The following is a 17,267-nucleotide window of genomic DNA, read 5'->3' on the forward strand; positions in this document are numbered from 1 at the left end:
AGCATACAGATCTTTTACATCTTTGGTTAGATTTATTCCTAGGTATTTTATGCTTCTCGGTGCAATTGTGAATGGGATCAGTTTCTTTATTTGTCTTTCTGTTGCTTCATTGTTAGTGTATAAGAATGCAACTGATTTCTGTACATTGATTTTGTATCCTGCAACTTTGCTGAATTCATGTATCAGTTCTAGCAGACTTTTGGTGGAGTCTATCGGATTTTCCATGTATAGTATCATGTCATCTGCAAAAAGTGAAAGCTTGACTTCATCTTTGCCAATTTTGATGCCTTTGATTTCCTTTTGTTGTCTGATTGCTGATGCTAGAACTTCCAACACTATGTTAAACAACAGCGCTGAGAGTGGGCATCCCTGTCGTGTTCCTGATCTCAGGGAAAAAGCTCTCAGTTTTTACCTAGAAATATTTTTGATATTGTCAGTGTGCTGAAAATTGAGGATGATGCGGCTCTGTTTTTTTTTTTTTTTAGTTGATTTATTTATTTTGAGAGACAGAGACAGTGTGAGTCAGGGAGGGGCGGAGAGACAGAGAGAATCCCAAGCAGGCTGTGTACCATCAGTGCCCATGAAACCCATGAAACTGCGAGATCATGACTTGAGCCGAAACCAAGAGTTGGATGTTCAACCAACTGAGCCGCCCAGGCGCCCCTGATACTGCTGTTTTTTATATGACCCATCAAACACAAGCTGTTCAGAGCTGTTAAGTTCTACAAATTACAGCTCAGAGAAGGGATACTGGTTAAGCAAAAGAATTAAATTATATTTTTTAGCATACCTTAAAGGCAGCCTTCATCATTAGGGGTTTCTGATCAAAATTCTCAAAAGTAACTTAATTTTTTTTTAATGGATGGCCCAGGTAACATTATTAAAGCCAATAGCTTATTTAGAAATTAAAATACATCATGAAAGTTTCTGAGGATGATGAGTGCTCAGGCCAGTAAAAATGAATGAAGAAGGAAGGAAGGAAGGAAGGAAGGAAGGAAGGAAGGAAGGAAAGAAGGAAGGAATGAAAGAAGGAAAGAAAGAAGGAAAGAAGGAAAGAAAGAAGGAAGGAAGGAAAGAAAAAGGTTCTTCAACAAGTGGCTTCTATAACCACAGATTTAATTTTTTAAAACAATTTTGGTAAAGCACTCTAAGTCTAATCTTATGAAATAAAATCCATTCTTAAAAACATCATACAGTTGTGACTAATTTTTTCTTAATTTAAGTTTTTAAAAAATGTTCTTGTTTCTCTTCTTTTTTATTTTTAGGATGGTATCGGCAATGCAACATTATTCCTTATAGTAAAGATGTTGACCTAGGAATTTTTATACAAGATTATAAATCTGATATTATTTCAGCATTTCAGGATGTAGGACTTCCACTCAAACACAAATTTGGGAAGGTCAGTAATAAAAATCTTCTTTACTTCGTAAGTAACATGTCTTTTCAAAAGTAGAATTTATATTAAACAGCTCAGAGATAACCGGTTAAGAATGTTGCATATATCATTTGATCATTCAGTATTAGCCAGGATGAGTTCAGCAGAAGCTTGTTATGTGACTTTCCGCACTATTTAAGGAAAACTAGAAAATCTGTCTTTCTACTGACATTGAGAAGGAGAAAAGGATCTTGAACTCTTGCAGATGATTTTATTGCCATTATATTAGATAACAATATAACATAATTAATGTACCAGATAATATAAAATTAATACAAAAATTAAGAATTCCACCTACCTTACCTGATGTTATGTTGTTTCTCGTGAATCCTTTAATTTCATGTTCCCTTAGGCATTCTATTATTATCAACATGAAATGGTCCTTTGGTGGCTAAGGGTTAGAAATACAGAATCATTTCAAATACTACTTGAATTTCATATTTATTTCATAGGTTCTGGGTCATAGCAATTTTCTCAGAGTTCAACTAGGAATAGGTCATCATGACTTACATGAAATCTCCTTTTAGACAATTTGATTTCTATGCTCTAAGCCCATGATTCCTTGCAAATGTCTTACTTCTTTTTTTTTTTTTTTTTCTTCAAACATCTTACTCTTAATTTGCTTGTTCCCAGGGAGGTGTTGTCCTGGGAAGCAAGTAGAAGTATGGTTAGTCACTGAAAAATTACTTTTTCCATCATAATTATTCTAGTTTATTAAAAAATTTAGTAAAATATTTTCCAGAGGTCACAGTCAAAGCAGGAGAACTCTAGGTGTACAGAGAATGTTTACTCAACACTCACTTTATCCCTGGCCCTGTGCTCTGCACCTGGGACCCAAAGATGCATACGTTATGGTACTTACCTTCAGGACTTCACTGTCTAATTGGGGGGAAAACACATAATAATTATGTGATTAGTGCCATAACGGACAGATGCACCAAGTCTAATGGGAACATAATTATTTGTAGATTAAGTTTCTTTAGGGAAATGCTCCCAGAATTCTTTGTATCTTTAACTTTTATTTCTTCCTCTTTTCATGTACATAGTGTAATGATTTATGGGCTGTATATGAATTTCTATGATGCCATGTTTACTTAAGTACTCATTATTGATTCTGATGAGAGACTTATTTCCTAATAGTTTTACTTGGTTATTAAAGGGAATCATTTTTCTTTGGTTCCTTTCCTTCTTTAGTCAGAAAAGGGCTCAGGAACAGGATGTTGTGCAGAGTGGTAATTGGCTACTGTAAGTCATTTACTTTGAGTTGTCTTTAATTGTAAGAAGCAACATTATTTTATATGCATTTAAGAAAGAAATCAAATGATGGTACGCTACCAATAAATCCCAATTTCAGAGGTGTTTGGCTTGAAGAAACATGTTCTCTTACAATCAATATTCTCTCTCTATAAAACACAATCTTTTTTTTTTTTTTTTTTTAAAGAAAATATGTTTCCTTCATTACAGTCTATGAAGGTTTTCATCTTCCCCTTAGGTAGAGGACAGCTTGGAACTATCTTTCCAGGGAAAAGATGATGTAAAACTCGACATTTTTTTCTTCTATGAAGAGACTGACCATATGTGGAATGGAGGCACTCAGGCCAAAACGGGAAAAAAATTTAAGTATGAACCAGATAAGTACTTATAAAAGGGGCTCTTAGAGATAACTTCAGAAGGTAGAAATAAGGAAGTAACTGAAAATGAAAAACAAGAGAATGTCAAGGCTTCGCTATTAGCTAATACTTTCTCAGTTTACCCATAAAGCCCAGTTATGTTTGAAAAAGTATGAACTACTTATAAGGACAGTGTAAGAGGAGGAAGTGCCCATGGGATGGGACCTCAGTCCAAATAGTCATTATGATTAGAAGTCCTTGAGTCATCAGAAAGGGAAAACCAAAACAAGGAACACAAAAACTAAGCCCAGAGCCTTAGCCAAAACACTGATTGGCTTTTAGAGTTATAGGAGCTTGTTAATTTGATGGAAATTGGTTAACAGTCAGTAAGAAGGAGATCGTCAAGGTGAAGTTTAAGTGAGAAAATTGTGACTGAGCTGCGCTGAGGCCACCATGCTGGGCAAGCTCTGGAATGTGCCTTCAGTATAAACTGAGGGCTAATCCTTCAAGGATACTCCTTGAGCTTAACAGCTGCCATATTTTGTCAAATGTAAGATGATATAGATTGTAAGATGCACTATTATTTTATGCGCTACTAAGAAAGGAAAAATACTGCCAATTATAATTCTAAAACACATGACTCACAGATGGAAAAATTTGGGTGGGGGAAAATGTCTCAGAATTGATGGAGTACAGTATGTTAGATTGACATTTTTAACATTTTTTTTAATGCTGCCATAGTAAAACTTTGATGAGAAAAGACAAAAATGACAGTAGAGTAACTATGCTCTCCTTTGTGATGCAATCGACCTATTCTCAATTCTGAAAGAGAGAGAGAGAAGCGCAAATGAAGGGGAACGAGCTCCCAAAGAGTTGGTCTTTGGAGTCAGGCCGACCTGGGAGACCTTAGCTGCACCCTAACCCATGTGTGGTCTTTAGCTTTTCTGAACATTAATCTCCTAGTCTCTTAAGTTTGGGTAGTACTCCTGTGTGTTTGACTGTTATGAACATTGCACATGTGTTAACACATCTAATCATCAAAATAATCTTAGGAGGTAGGTATTCTGTGAGGCGCTGAAATTGTGAGTTCTTTGTTCAAGACCACACGGTCCATCCATCTCTTTAACCACCACTCCCCACTGTCCCCCTAATACACCTGACATATGAGGCACTTGGCATAATGCTTAGCACTTACTAAGTTATCAGCAAATGGTGGTTATGACTGCTACTGTTTATTAGTAATATTATGATTACTAATGTGATTATTATCATTGCCGTCATTACTATGGTAGTTATATGAGCAGAAGCATAAATTTGCCTCACCACTCAGATTGGAGCTTCTAACTTTGAATAAATTTGATCCATTGGGCAGAGTGGGGAATGTTCTGTAGCACAGAAGAGAAATGCCGTATTCAGACTGCTTTCTCCTGGGTGTGTTGACACACCCTCTCGGGAGTGCTGAATCTTTATTTGAAGGCCAGGAGTCTTCACATAAGCTTAAATTCTGGCAGTTTGAGAGTAATCCAAACCTTTTTCTCAAAGTTGTAAAGTCTCCCCAAATTGACATTGACCCTGGTGCATATTCTTGAAACTTGTACTTAATATAAAAAAATATTTTGCTTTATGATAACAACACATTCATTCTGGGTTAAAGCTCTGATTATAAGACAAATTAATAAGTTAACATATAACTGACATTCTCACTTGTGGTTAGGTGAATGGGGGTGTTTATGACATTCAGCTATAGTTTTTTTTATTCAAAATATGATGAAGCTGAATTTAATGTATAATTTAGAGGCTTCTTTAAAAACTGTAAAATAGTATAGCCTAGAAATTGAGGAGATGGAGCCAGTCTGGTTGCTTTTGAATCCCAGCTTTATACTTTACCAGCTTTATGACCTTGGGCAAGTTAGTTAACCTCTCTGTGCCTAAGTTTCCTCAAGTGTAAAATGGGAATAATAACAGAAATTGCTACATAGAATGGTGTTAAGGATTAGGCGAGTTAATACACAAAAAAGGGGGGTTTGAAGAGAATTAAGGATGTCCCGAGTGCCAAGTAATTATTATTGCTATTATTAATAGCTATTATTAATTATTATTAATTACTACTATTATTAATACTTCTAGGAGTAGCAGTTGTAGTGGTGGTAAAGAAAACTATTTCTCTTCTTAGTCTTATGAGAAATTGACAGATTAGTCAATATTAAACTGCCAAATCTTTCATATTCATAGAGAACTCATATGAGAATGTCACCTTTTTTCAAAGAAAGGTAATTTCTAGAGCCAGTAGTATAATTCTGTTATTCTTAGATTTCCTTTGGGGGCATAAACTTCTTTCTTCTCACTAACATGGTCTGAAACCCACAAACTTCAAAAGAACTCTTCATTTCTAACCGCTACATTTCTGCATAGAAAGAGCTTCTTTCATTCTGCTTTAGCTGCTCTTTATGGTAGCAGTGTTTGGGAAGTGTGAAATGTTCTGATTATTTAACAAGAGAAATGAGCAGTGATGGAACTGTCTGGACAGATGGTGTGAGTCCCAGATTTTCTATCCTGTTACTGTGACCTTAAAAGGCAGAGAAAAGAACAGGGATGGCTGTGTAGAGTAGTTTCTTTGGAAGATTCCCCCAGCCATATGCCATTTTCATTCTTTTCAGCACTATTTACTTGAAGGAACTATAGTATTTTCACCAGCACTATTCCTAGAGGAAAAAAACTCTTAAAGCTAATCTAAAGGTCTTTTTATCTGTATATTTCACTTTGTATTCATGTTACCATTCATTCTGAGGAAAACTCAGTATCATAGAATGCTTACGATTTTTTTAAATGTTTGTTTATTTTTGAGAGAGAGAGAGCACGAGCAGGGGAGGGGCAGAGAGAGAGGAAGACACAGAATGTGAAGCAGGCTCCAGGCTCTGAGCTGTCAGCACAGAGCCCGACACGGGGTTCGAACCCACGAACCCCGAGGTCATGACCTGAGCTGAAGTCAGGCACTTAACCGACTGAGTCACCCAGGCGCCCTGAATGCTTACAATTTTAAAAAAGGCTAAAGAGGAACTCAGGAAGGAAGAAAAAAGTTCCCCTTTTGAAACTTTACTCTGCATGCCTGCAGAATGATGTTTTTGGTCCTCAGATGTAATAATATTAACAGCAATGATAAAGGTATAGCTCCTAGGGCATCTTCTGGTTATCTGGCACATGATAGGTACTTTATGTTTATAATCTCAGACAGTCCTCACATTATCCCTGTGGGTTAGGTGTTCTCACTCCCAGGTAGATATGAGGAAACGACCAGTTAGAGAAGTGAAGTAACTTGCTCATTAATGGCTGGGCCGAGATTTAACCCCAGTGCTGTTGGACTCTTAATCCTAAATGCTTATTTCTAAGACTTAATAGGTTAAATGAACTAATACACGTAATGCATTTGAAATAGTACCTGGCACACAGTAAGTGCTATGTAAATATCAGCTACTGCTGCTACTGTTGTTACTATATTATTATTTCCACTATTGCTATTGTGTTACTCTGGCACAAAGCATAGTATCTTCAGCACAGTGGTAACTTGGATTCGTTACTCTAGTGGGTCTGGATTGTTTTATACTTATTTTTCTTTGTCAGAGTCTCAATCACTAGCAATAAAAGGTGATGCATATAATAACTATGCCGCCAGGATGTGAAGTTTTTATTCTGTAACTTCACGGTCCTGTAGATGCTGCCTGGGTTTCTTGGGGTTGTTTTTTTTCCTTCCCATCTGAATCAGCTGTTAGTAGAGGCCAGAAGTTTGAGAGGTAATAATCATGGTAATAATAAAAATTAACTTCTATGGAATATTTACTACATGCCAGGCACTATGCCAAACTTTGATATGCATCATCTCATTTAATCCTCACAAGTCTATAAGGGAGATTTTTTAAATTGTCACCTTCATTTTATAGACATGGAAATATGGCAGAGCTGAGACTCAGACGTGGGACCATATCACTTCAGAACCTGTATTCTTATATATACATGATGCTAGTGTCACCATGATCTATTATACTGTTAATACTCCCTCCATGAAAATAGCCCTTCTCCTCAATGTTATATTGTCAGGGTAATACAGCTACCTCTCTAACCTCTACTAGGAAATCTACTACCCAGTGGGCTAGTGGTGGGATCCTTATACCTTCTGATATTTGCAGTTGCTGCTTACTGTACAGATCTTCAGAAAATTTGGATTTGTTCTCTGTGGGACTAGACTCCCATCCGGGTGTGGCTCCTATATCACATTTCATTTCTTCAGACTTTATTTACTGTTATGTGCAATGGATTCTAATGTAAACATACTTAGTTTCCTCTATCAGGGATCTCATAATCTGGACCATGAGATGAATTATTAAAGTACTTGATCAGAAGAACAGTAATTGAAGTCTGTGTCATATATAGTTCAGATACCAAATCAGAGTCTGTCTAGAAGCAACAGCAAGGAAGCATGGCTTAAAAATAGAGAAGTTTGTTAGGTAGACTTGGTAGCAATGTAGAGAAAGGCCTAATAGGTTTGCTTAACTATTTTTCTGTTTAGACTATTCCTATTTTTTCTTCTTTTTATTTATTTATTTTTAATTTTTAAATTTAAATCCAATTTAGCTGACATATAGTGTAATAATGGTTTCAGGAGTAGAATTTAGTGATTCATCACTTACATATAACACCCAGCTTATTTTTTCTTCTTATTAAAAAAATCCTATGTGCATATTTTTACATAAAGTAAAAGCTTTATTAGAGATTGTTCCCTTGACTAGATTCCCAGAATTGAATTATTATTGTTTGTGCTGTTTGAGAAATAGAAAGGGTAGGTGAGCAATGTTCTGATACAGTAAAGTACAAGATTTTATTCTTCAGTCTCTTGTTTTTCCTTTGACTCTTTAGGACTCTTAGAAGTTATATGGACTTCCTTGTCAGCATGCTTTATCCTGTCTTCCTTTTCTCCCCCTATTTTTAAAATAAACTTTTTATTTTATGATAATTTTATTTTTCATTTATTTTTTAAAAATTTTTTAATGTTTAATTTTGAGAGAGAGAGAGAGAGAGAGAGATCACAAATGGGGGAGGAGCAGAGAGAGGGAGACACAAAATCCGAAGCAGGCTCCAGGCTCCGCGCTGTCAGCACAGAGCCCGACACGGGACTCGAACTCACGAACCACGAGATCATAACCTGACCGAAGTTGGTCACTTAACCAACTGAGCCACCCAGGCTCCCCTATGATAATTTTAGATTTATGGGAAAGTTGCAAAGATAATACAGAGAGTTCCTGTATACCAATTACCCAGTTTCCCCTAATGTTAACATTGTTACCATAGTACCTGGCTCAAAGCTAAGAAACTAACGTTGGTGCATTATAATGAACTACATTCCAGATGTTATCTGAATTTCACCAGTTTTTCTACTAATGTCCTTTTTCTATTTTAGGATCTAACCTAAGATACCACATTGTATTTAGATACCCAGCCTTTTGCAACCTGATTTTAGACCAAGATTTAAGCATGACACTGAGTTGTACCAGCTTATTATAAGTCATCGCATGTCCCAGTTCTGCCCATTCAAGGGCATTGAGTTGCCTGTTTTTTTGATGTTGCTCCTCACTACCTCTAACTGGAAATAATCTCCCCTGACTCTGATTTTCCATAGATTTTGTTTTTGCCTTATTTTTCTCATGCCTTATTTGGGAACTTGTGCTGATTTGTCTGTCCTTTCTGAGTTCTAGATAGAATCAGGCCTAGTAAATCTGTCGGCCTGAAACCTGAGCCCCACTTGAAACTAAAATCAGTTCTTAAGTGCATTTGTTTTGTTAAGATGATAGGGTGATGATGCCACATTGATGTCTTGATCAAGATACCTTTAGAGAACCAGAGCCGTAAGGTCAAGTCACCCAGTTTTTAGTCACTCCATTTTACCAGAAGTTAAAGACCAGAGTTAGTTGTTGGATCAGAGGTTCTCTCAGCTTCGTAGACTGAACACTGAAAACCAGGTTCCCATGGTTTTAGCTCTCAAAAAATATATTTGCCTTTTTAGTACTTACAGCTGTGAAGCTAAAAAAGCAAATTTGAATAATTTCTTTAAATTAGTGTATTTAAGACACTGGCTTTTTAAAAAATGATCTCATATTTCCTATTCTGTTTATACCTTCATATTTTACAACAGGTAGATTGTCTTAGGGTTCCTTAATTGTACTTCCAAACCTCTAGTGAGTAGCAGGCACTAATTGAATCATTGAGGGAAGAACTTTGAATGCATTTTATATGGTAATTATATACATATACAGTATACAGAAGTGGGAGTTATTTATGTAGTTAGCTTTGTTTGTTTGTGTGTTTTGAGAGAAGATTACCCCAGGGGTGCCTGGCTGGTGCCATCGGTACAGCGTGCAACTCTTGATGCCCCATGATGGATGTAGAGGTTACTAAAATAAAAATAAAATCTTTAGAAAGAAGATGATTACCTCAGAATGAATAAATGGCGGACCTTTCATTTATGTGAAGTAAATTATATTTCTTAAGACTGCCATGTGTCTTCTTGCTTGAATGTAATTCTTTGAAGTATTGTATAAGGTAGTAGTCCAAGAGATATAAAAACACTTTCACTAAACAAGTTGACATGAATGTGCATAGCATTCTTTTTTTTTTAAGCTTATTTATTTTGAGAGAGACAGAGACAGCAAGAGTAGAGGGAGGGGAAGAGAGAGAGAATCCCAAGGAGGCTCCAGGGCAGCGCAGAGCCTAGTGCAGGGCTCAAACCCATAAAGCCGTGAGATCATGACCTGAGCGGAGACCAAGAGTTGGACGCTTAACTGAGTGAGCCATCCCACCGCCCCTGCATGGCATTATTTGTGGTAGCCAAAAACAAAAAACAAAAAACAAAAAACCCAACACAGAAACAACCCAACTGCATCTTCTGGTGACCAGATAAACAAGTTATAGTATGTTCAGACAATGGAATACTCAGCAATAAAGAGAAATGAGGTACTGATACATGCAATAACATAAATGAATCTCCAAAATATGCTCAGTGGAAGAAGTCAGATAGGAAGTTATACTATGTAACTGCACGTATGTGAAGTTATAGAACACCAAAACCAGTCAAGGAAGTAGTAAGATCAGTGATTGCCGGGGGCCAGGCTGGATCGACGGCCCGACTGCCCAAGAGCACAGGGAACTTTAGGAAGCAGGGAGGACGAAGCGTTCTGTGTCCTCCTTGTTGTGGTGGTTACACAGGTATATGTGTTCGTCATAACTTAAAGTGGCTGCATCTCATAATGTGTAAATTACTTCCCAGGAAAGTTTATTTAAGAAAAAAAAATTATTTACAAGGTTAAAAGAAAAATGACAACTTAGAAAACTGATGTGAAGAGAAAAGAGCTCAAGATTACAATTGTTGAAATAGAGAACTGGGACCAGAAGTGATGAATTTGATCAAGGCAGGCCCAATTGCCGTGATAAACTCTGAGCTTTTTGCACCTGATGGGACAGACTAGGTAATCTGAGTTCAAAATAAAAGAAGACTTTTTTATTTAGTATAAAAGTTGAAATTACAATGTAATCTCTTTTTTAAAATTACCTGTTCTATCCAAAGAGAAATACTATTAAAATTGTCTGAGAGAAAGCAAGCACAGCTGAATCTAATTGGTTGTTGATGAGCTATAGATCAAATTTTGGGAAGTTATGCAGTAGAAATAAACGTGTCCTGAGGCTCTGTTTCTGGCATTAAAGAAAAGTTCTGTGCATGCTTTACACAGATGGTTTTTGATATAGTCATTATGCAGGTGCATTCAGGTGTTAAATGATAACAACTACCCATATAAGCTTTAATTTGTCTACTCACTGATGATATAAATTTGTTCTTGTTTCTCCTGTAGTACAGATAATCACTAATTATGTCCTCTGGAGATTGCATAGCAGAGTTTAATAGTTGGTAGGATAGGTGAAATCACTCAATTTATACTGGAAGTCAGTGGGAAAATGAGGTTCAGTGGGTAGAATTTTACTTTATACAACATGTGTATGCTGCATATATTGATTATATGTTAGAAGTTTGGGATAGCAGTGGAGTGTTGGATCAATAAAGACCTCAGAGATTATATTGTCGTTTAGGCTCTGAAAAGTATATTACCATTCCACTATTACCCTTTTTACTTCTGTATTATCTATGGTGGGATTGTGAGAAGTTTAGTGGAAGAGATAGTTTTAAAAAATGCTAGTAACCATACTGTAACCTTGGCTTCTTTCTTTCTTTCTTTCCTTCTTTCTTTCTTTTTCTTTTCTTTCTCTTTCTCTTTCTTTCTTTCTTTCTTTCTTTCAAGAGAGAGGGCACAAGTGGGGCGCCTGGGTGGCTCAGTCGGTTGAGCGTCCGACTTCAGCTCAGGTCACGATCTCGCGGTCCGTGAGTTCGAGCCCCGCGTCGGGCTCTGGGCTGATGGCTCAGAGCCTGGAGCCTGCTTCCGATTCTGTGTCTCCCTCTCTCTGTGCCCCTCCCCCGTTCATGCTCTGTCTCTCTCTGTCTCAAAAATAAATAAATGTTAAAAAAAAAAAATTTAAAGAGAGAGGGCACAAGTGACTACGAGGCGGAGAGAGAGAGAGAGAGAGAGAGAGAGAGAGAAACTGGGCTCACCCGAACCAGGGCTCACATTTTACCCGAAGCGGGGCTGGAGCTCTCCTGATTGGGGCTTGACCTCACCCGATATGGGACTTGAACTCAAAAACAGTGAGATCATGACCTGAGCCGAAGTCAGACGCTTAAAGACTGAGCCACCCAGGCGCCCTGTAACCTTGGTTTTCAAGAGTAGAGTGTATTTCTTAGAAAATTGGGCAAAATTGGTGGTGATAACTTAATGTGGCACAGTAATTCCTCACTTTGCCACATTCCCTTTGGTCCAAACACAAATCACTGATGAATATGTCTACAAGACATCGCTGGGGGCATCTGAGTGACTCAGTCAGTTAAGCAATCTCAACTCACGTCATGATCTTGGAGTTCCTGGGATCGAGCCCCACATCAGGCTCTGTATTGACAGTATGGAGCCTGCTTGGGATTCTCTCTCTCCTTCTCTCTCTGCCCCTCCTTTGCTGACTTGCTCTCTCTCTCCCGAAATAAGTAAATAGACACTAAAAAAAAAAAAAAAAATTAAAGACATCAACATCACTCATCATCAGAGAAATGCAAATCAAAACCACAATGAGATATCACCTTACACCTGTCAGAATGGCTAAAATAAAAAACACAAGAAATAACAAGTGTTGGCAAGGATGTGGGGGAAGAAAGAACCCTCCTACACTGTTGGTGGGAATGTAAATTGGTATAGCCACCGTTGAAAGCAGTATGGAGGTTCCTTAAAAAGTTAAAAATCAAAATATCATATAATCCAATAATTCCACTATTGGGTACTTACCCAAAGAAAACAAAAACACTAATTTGAAAAGATATTTTTGCACCCCAGTTTATTACAACATTATTTACAATAGCCAAGGGGTGTCTGGGTGGCTCAGTCTGTTGGGCATCTGACTTCAGCTCAGGTCATGGTCTCACAGTCTGTGAGTTCGAGCCCCACATCGGGCTCAGTGCTGACAGCTCAGAGCTTGGAGCCTGCTTCGGGTTCTCTGTCTCCCTGTTTCTCTGCCCCTTCCCGACTCATGTTCTGTCTCTCTCTCTCTCTCTCTCTCTCTCAAAAATGAATAAACATTAAAAAAAAAACAATTACAATAGCCAAGATATGGAAACAACCCAAGTGTGTCCATCAATAAACAAGTGCATAAGGAAGATGTAATGTGTACACACACACACATATACACACACAGGAATATTACACAGCCATAAAAAAGGATGAGATCATGCCATTTGAAAAAAACATAGATGGACCTAGAGAGTATTCTACTAAGTGAAATAAGTCAGACTGAGAAAGACAAATACCATATGATTTCATGAATAAATGGAATCTAAAACAAAACCAAATGAATGAACAAGCAGAAAGCAGAATCAGACCCATAAATATAGGGAACAAACTGATGGTTGCCAGAGAGGAGGGGGTAGGGAGTCCGGTAAAATGAGTGAAGGACAATGGGAGATATACGCTTCCAGTTATGGAATAAATAAGTCATGGGAATAAAAGGCACAGCGTAAAGAATATAGTCATTGACAATGTAGTAGCAGTGTATGGTGATAGATGGCAACTACACTTAGGATGGATATAGCATGATGTATAAACTCGTCAGATCACTATGTTGTACACCTGAAACTTATGTAACATAGTGTGTCACCTATACTCAAATACAAAAAAAAAAAAAAGAATGAAAATAAAAATAAATAAAAAAATAAAAGACCTAGTGGAACTAAAACAGAATGGAGTAAGTGATGAAAAGCAGTATTTAAACAAAATTCCCAAATTAAAGACAGACAAGTGGGTTAAATAATAAATCTACATCTAGATACTTCTTAAGGAAACTGTAATGTCAAAAACAAAAAAATTTGCAGGCTACCAGACAAAATAGATTGCTTACAAAGGAACAGCAAATATACCTCTGAAACAGTAGAGGCCAGAAGATAATGGAGGTTATAGCATCTTTCAAAAGCTGAGGAGAAATAACTAAGAAAGTTATATGTAGTTAAAACCAACATTTAAGAGGGAAGTCAAAATAAAGACATTTACACATATAAAAAGACTAAGAAAGTTTATGTCTCAGAGACTCACGCTTAAAGATCTATTAAAGGACCCAGAAGGAAGACATAATATATATGAAATAATGGTGAACACAGCAATGGGTAAAATATGTCAGTAAATTTATGAGCCATTGCCTGTAAAAAATAAAATGACAATGTGTTAAAAAGAAAAGTCAAAAAAGGAGAACTGTTGGGGCACCTGAGTGGCATAGTCAGTTGAGCAACCGACTCTTGATTTCAGCTCAGGTCATAATGTTATGAGTTCGTGAGATCAAGCCCTGCTTCAGCCTCAGCGCTGGCAGCATGGAGCCTGCTTGGGATTTTCTCTCCCTCTCTCTCTGCCCCTCCCATGCTTGTGCTCTCTTGCTCTGTCTCTATCTCAAAAATAAATAAATAAACATTAAAAAAAAAAAAAGGAAAACTTTTTTTTGTTTTTTATTTTTTTATTTTTATTTTTTTCAATATATGAAGTTTATTGTCAAATTGGTTTCCATACAACACCCAGTGCTCATCCCAAAAGATGCTCTCTTCAATACCCATCACCCACCCTCCCCTCCCTCCCACCCCCCATCAACCCTCAGAAAGGAAAACTCTTGATGATAAATTGAGGAGGAATTGATTTGTCAGTGTTCAAGGAGTAAAGTATATTTAAGTTCTGTGTGTAAGAAAAGGGTAGAGATTCTGCATACAATCTGTTTTTATTAGCAAATCTTATAGTGGCATATATATGTTAAAAGTAAACAGTAACTATTACAAACAGTATCTACTGCTAGTTAGAAATAGTATTTAAAACTTCCAGATAGGGGCATCTGGCTGGCTCAGTTGGTACAGTGTGGGACTCCTGATCTTGGGGTTGTAAGTTTGAGCCCCACATTGGGTGTAGAGATTACTTTAAAAAATATTTTTTAAAAACTTCCAAATAAACAGAACAAAAGGGAATTTATAAACATTTATCAGTTAAAGGAAATTAGGAAAGGTGGGTCAAAGAAAAGGTATGATAAGCTGAAAACATGTGAAGATAATCATAATAACAGCATTATAATAGCCCTTACTGTGTATGTGCTAGATACTGTTCTAAGTGAGTACTTTACATTTATTTATTCATTGTATGCTGACATCTCTGTTAGGTACTGTTAGTACCCACATTTTATAAATGAGGAAGTTAAGGTACAAAGAAATTGACCAAGGTATTAACAACTGATAAGAGACAGAGCCAGGATTTGAGCCCAGGCAGCCTGGCTCTAGAATTCAAAAAATGTCCAAATATATAATTAACCACAGGAAATAATAGCAGATTAAGCTAATTCATATAAAGATTAAAATGCAATAGAAAAAAAAAAAACATACCCATATAATGCTTGGTAAAAGGCATACCTAAAGCAAAATCATACAGAAAGGTTAAAAAATTATAGAGATAGAAAAAAGATATTCCCCAATACTATTAACCAAAGGAAACTGGTGCTAAATTAAAAGGCCCACTACACTATTTTACAGAGAAATGGTGCACCAAGAAGTGTTAGAGGACTTTAATAATGTGGTCTTTAAGTATATAAATCAAAAGCCGACGAAATTCTAATGAATATTGACATGTCCACAATTATGGTGGGAGATTCTGAAATACTTTTATTTTAAAAACTGCTGATTCAAGCAAAGAAGGAATTAATAAAACTATTGAAAATATGAGCAAAATCAACAAGCTTGATTTATCATATATATATGTAAAAGTCTTTACCCAACAAATGGTGGATATACTTTCTTCTCGGCTATAAATGGGACATTTACAAAAGTTGGTCATGTACTATATCATAAGGACAATCTTAATAAATTTCACATCATTAATAAAAATCTTCCTCTGTGTGTGTGTGTGTGTGTGTGTGTGTGTGTGTGTGTGAGAGAGAGAGAGAGAGAGAGAGAGAGAGAGAGAGAGATTCTCTGTTAACAGGTTAAAGGGAGAAAATATACAAGTTTATTTCAATAGGTGGCATTGTTTGACCACAATGGAATTAAATTATAAATAAACAATTAAAGACCTCTTTAAGATGTATGGAAACTTTAAAATGCCCTCATTAATAACTAATGAGTTTAAAATGGAGGGTTGATGGGGGTTGGGGGAGAGGGGAAAGTGGGTGATGGGCATTGAGGAGGGCACCTGTTGGGATGAACACTGGGTGTTGTGTGGAAAAAAAATAAAAAATAAAAACCAAAAAAGAAAAAAAGGAAATAATAGTGGTAATTATAAAATTTTTAGGGCTCAAAGATAATGTACTATACATATAAAAACTTGTAGGATGCAGTTAAAAGGATAGCAGTAAACCTGTAGCCTTAAAAACATTTAAATATTAAAAAATAGATTAAAAAAGCAAATTAAGGGGCACCTGGGTGGCTCAGTCGGTTAAGGGTCTAACTTCAGCTCAGGTCATGATTTCAGGGCTCGTGGGTTCAAGCCCTGTGTCAAGCTCTGTGCTGACAACTTACAGCCTGGTTCTGTGTCTCCCTCTCTCTCTGCTGCTCCCCTGCTCACATTCTGTCTCTCTTTCTCTCAGATGTAAATAAACATTAAAAAAAAATTAAAAAAACCAAATTAAGCATTTAATTGAAGAAAGTAAAAGAATAATGCTGTCAGCCTAAGCAAAGTGAAGGAAGAAAGCCAAGAGAAAAAAAAAATAATGAAATAGAAAACAGTATCAAAGATCAACAAATCCAAATGCTCGTTCTTAAAAAAAAATAAAAACTAGCAAATTAAACTAAACATCTAACAAGACTGATCAAGAAAAAAAGAAAAAGGACGCTTGGATGGCTCAGTCTGTTAAGCGTCTGACTTTGGCTCAGGTTGTGATCTCACAGTTCATGGGTTCAAGTCCCATTGTTGGGCTCTGTGCTGACAACTCAGAGCCTCAAGCCTGCTTCAGATTCTGTGTCTCTCTCTCTGTGTCTCTCCCCTGCTCACGCTTTGTCTCTCTCTCTCAAAAATAAACATTTAAAATTTTTTGAAAAAGAGTAAAATTAAATATTGACTACTGCAACCCAAGAGCTTTAGAGTTTATGCTCTTAACTATGTTACACTGACTTCCAAAGGAAAATGTTAGGGACGTTAAATCATTAAAGTTGATAGTAAGGTGTAATACAAAAATGATAAAATTTTCTGGGCAAAAATAAATGTCAAAACTCAAGAAGATCTAGGAAACTTATACTCATGAAAGAAACTGAATTAATAATCAGAAATTCTTCTTTCCAGGGTGCCCAGGTGGCTCAGTTGGTTAGGCGTCCAGCTTTGTCTCAGGTCATGATCTCACGGTTCATGGGTTCGAGCCCCGCATCAGGCTCTGTGCTGACAGCTCAGAGCCTGGAGCCTGCTTCAGATTCTGTGTCTTCTCTCTCTACCCCTCCCCTGCTCACGTTCTGTCTCTCTTCTCTCTCAAAAATAAATAAACATTTAAAAAAAAAAAAGAAAAATTCTCCTTTCCCCCTCTTGTCCCAACTGAGAGGCCAAGAAAGTTTACAGGAAAGTTTTCCATGCCTTCACAAAGTAGATTAT

The 17,267-nt window shown here is 36.8% G+C and overlaps 1 protein-coding gene and 1 long non-coding RNA gene across 4 annotated transcripts in view; one reads left to right on the forward strand and one right to left on the reverse strand.

Moving 5' to 3' along the window:
- Nucleotides 1-17,267, forward strand: part of FKTN (fukutin) — a 76,583-nt gene that overhangs the window by 40,898 nt on the left and 18,418 nt on the right. The window contains 2 exon segments of the mRNA XM_081790930.1: nt 1,266-1,399; nt 2,928-3,055. Of these exon segments, the coding sequence (XP_081647056.1) occupies nt 1,266-1,399; nt 2,928-3,055 (262 nt within the window).
- LOC132663121 (uncharacterized) overlaps nt 1-17,267 on the reverse strand; it is a 39,816-nt gene that overhangs the window by 17,045 nt on the left and 5,504 nt on the right. For all 3 annotated transcript variants that reach the window (XR_009602919.2, XR_013551708.1, XR_009602917.2), the window contains exons 4-5: nt 1,946-2,080; nt 1,739-1,826 (exon numbers count right to left, since the gene is read on the reverse strand). This is a non-coding gene — a long non-coding RNA (uncharacterized LOC132663121). The remainder of the gene's footprint in view (nt 1-1,738; nt 1,827-1,945; nt 2,081-17,267) is intronic.

Source organism: Panthera onca, chromosome D4 (genome assembly GCF_046562875.1).
Source record: "Panthera onca isolate mPanOnc1 chromosome D4, mPanOnc1 haplotype 2, whole genome shotgun sequence".
NCBI lineage: Eukaryota > Metazoa > Chordata > Mammalia > Carnivora > Felidae > Panthera > Panthera onca.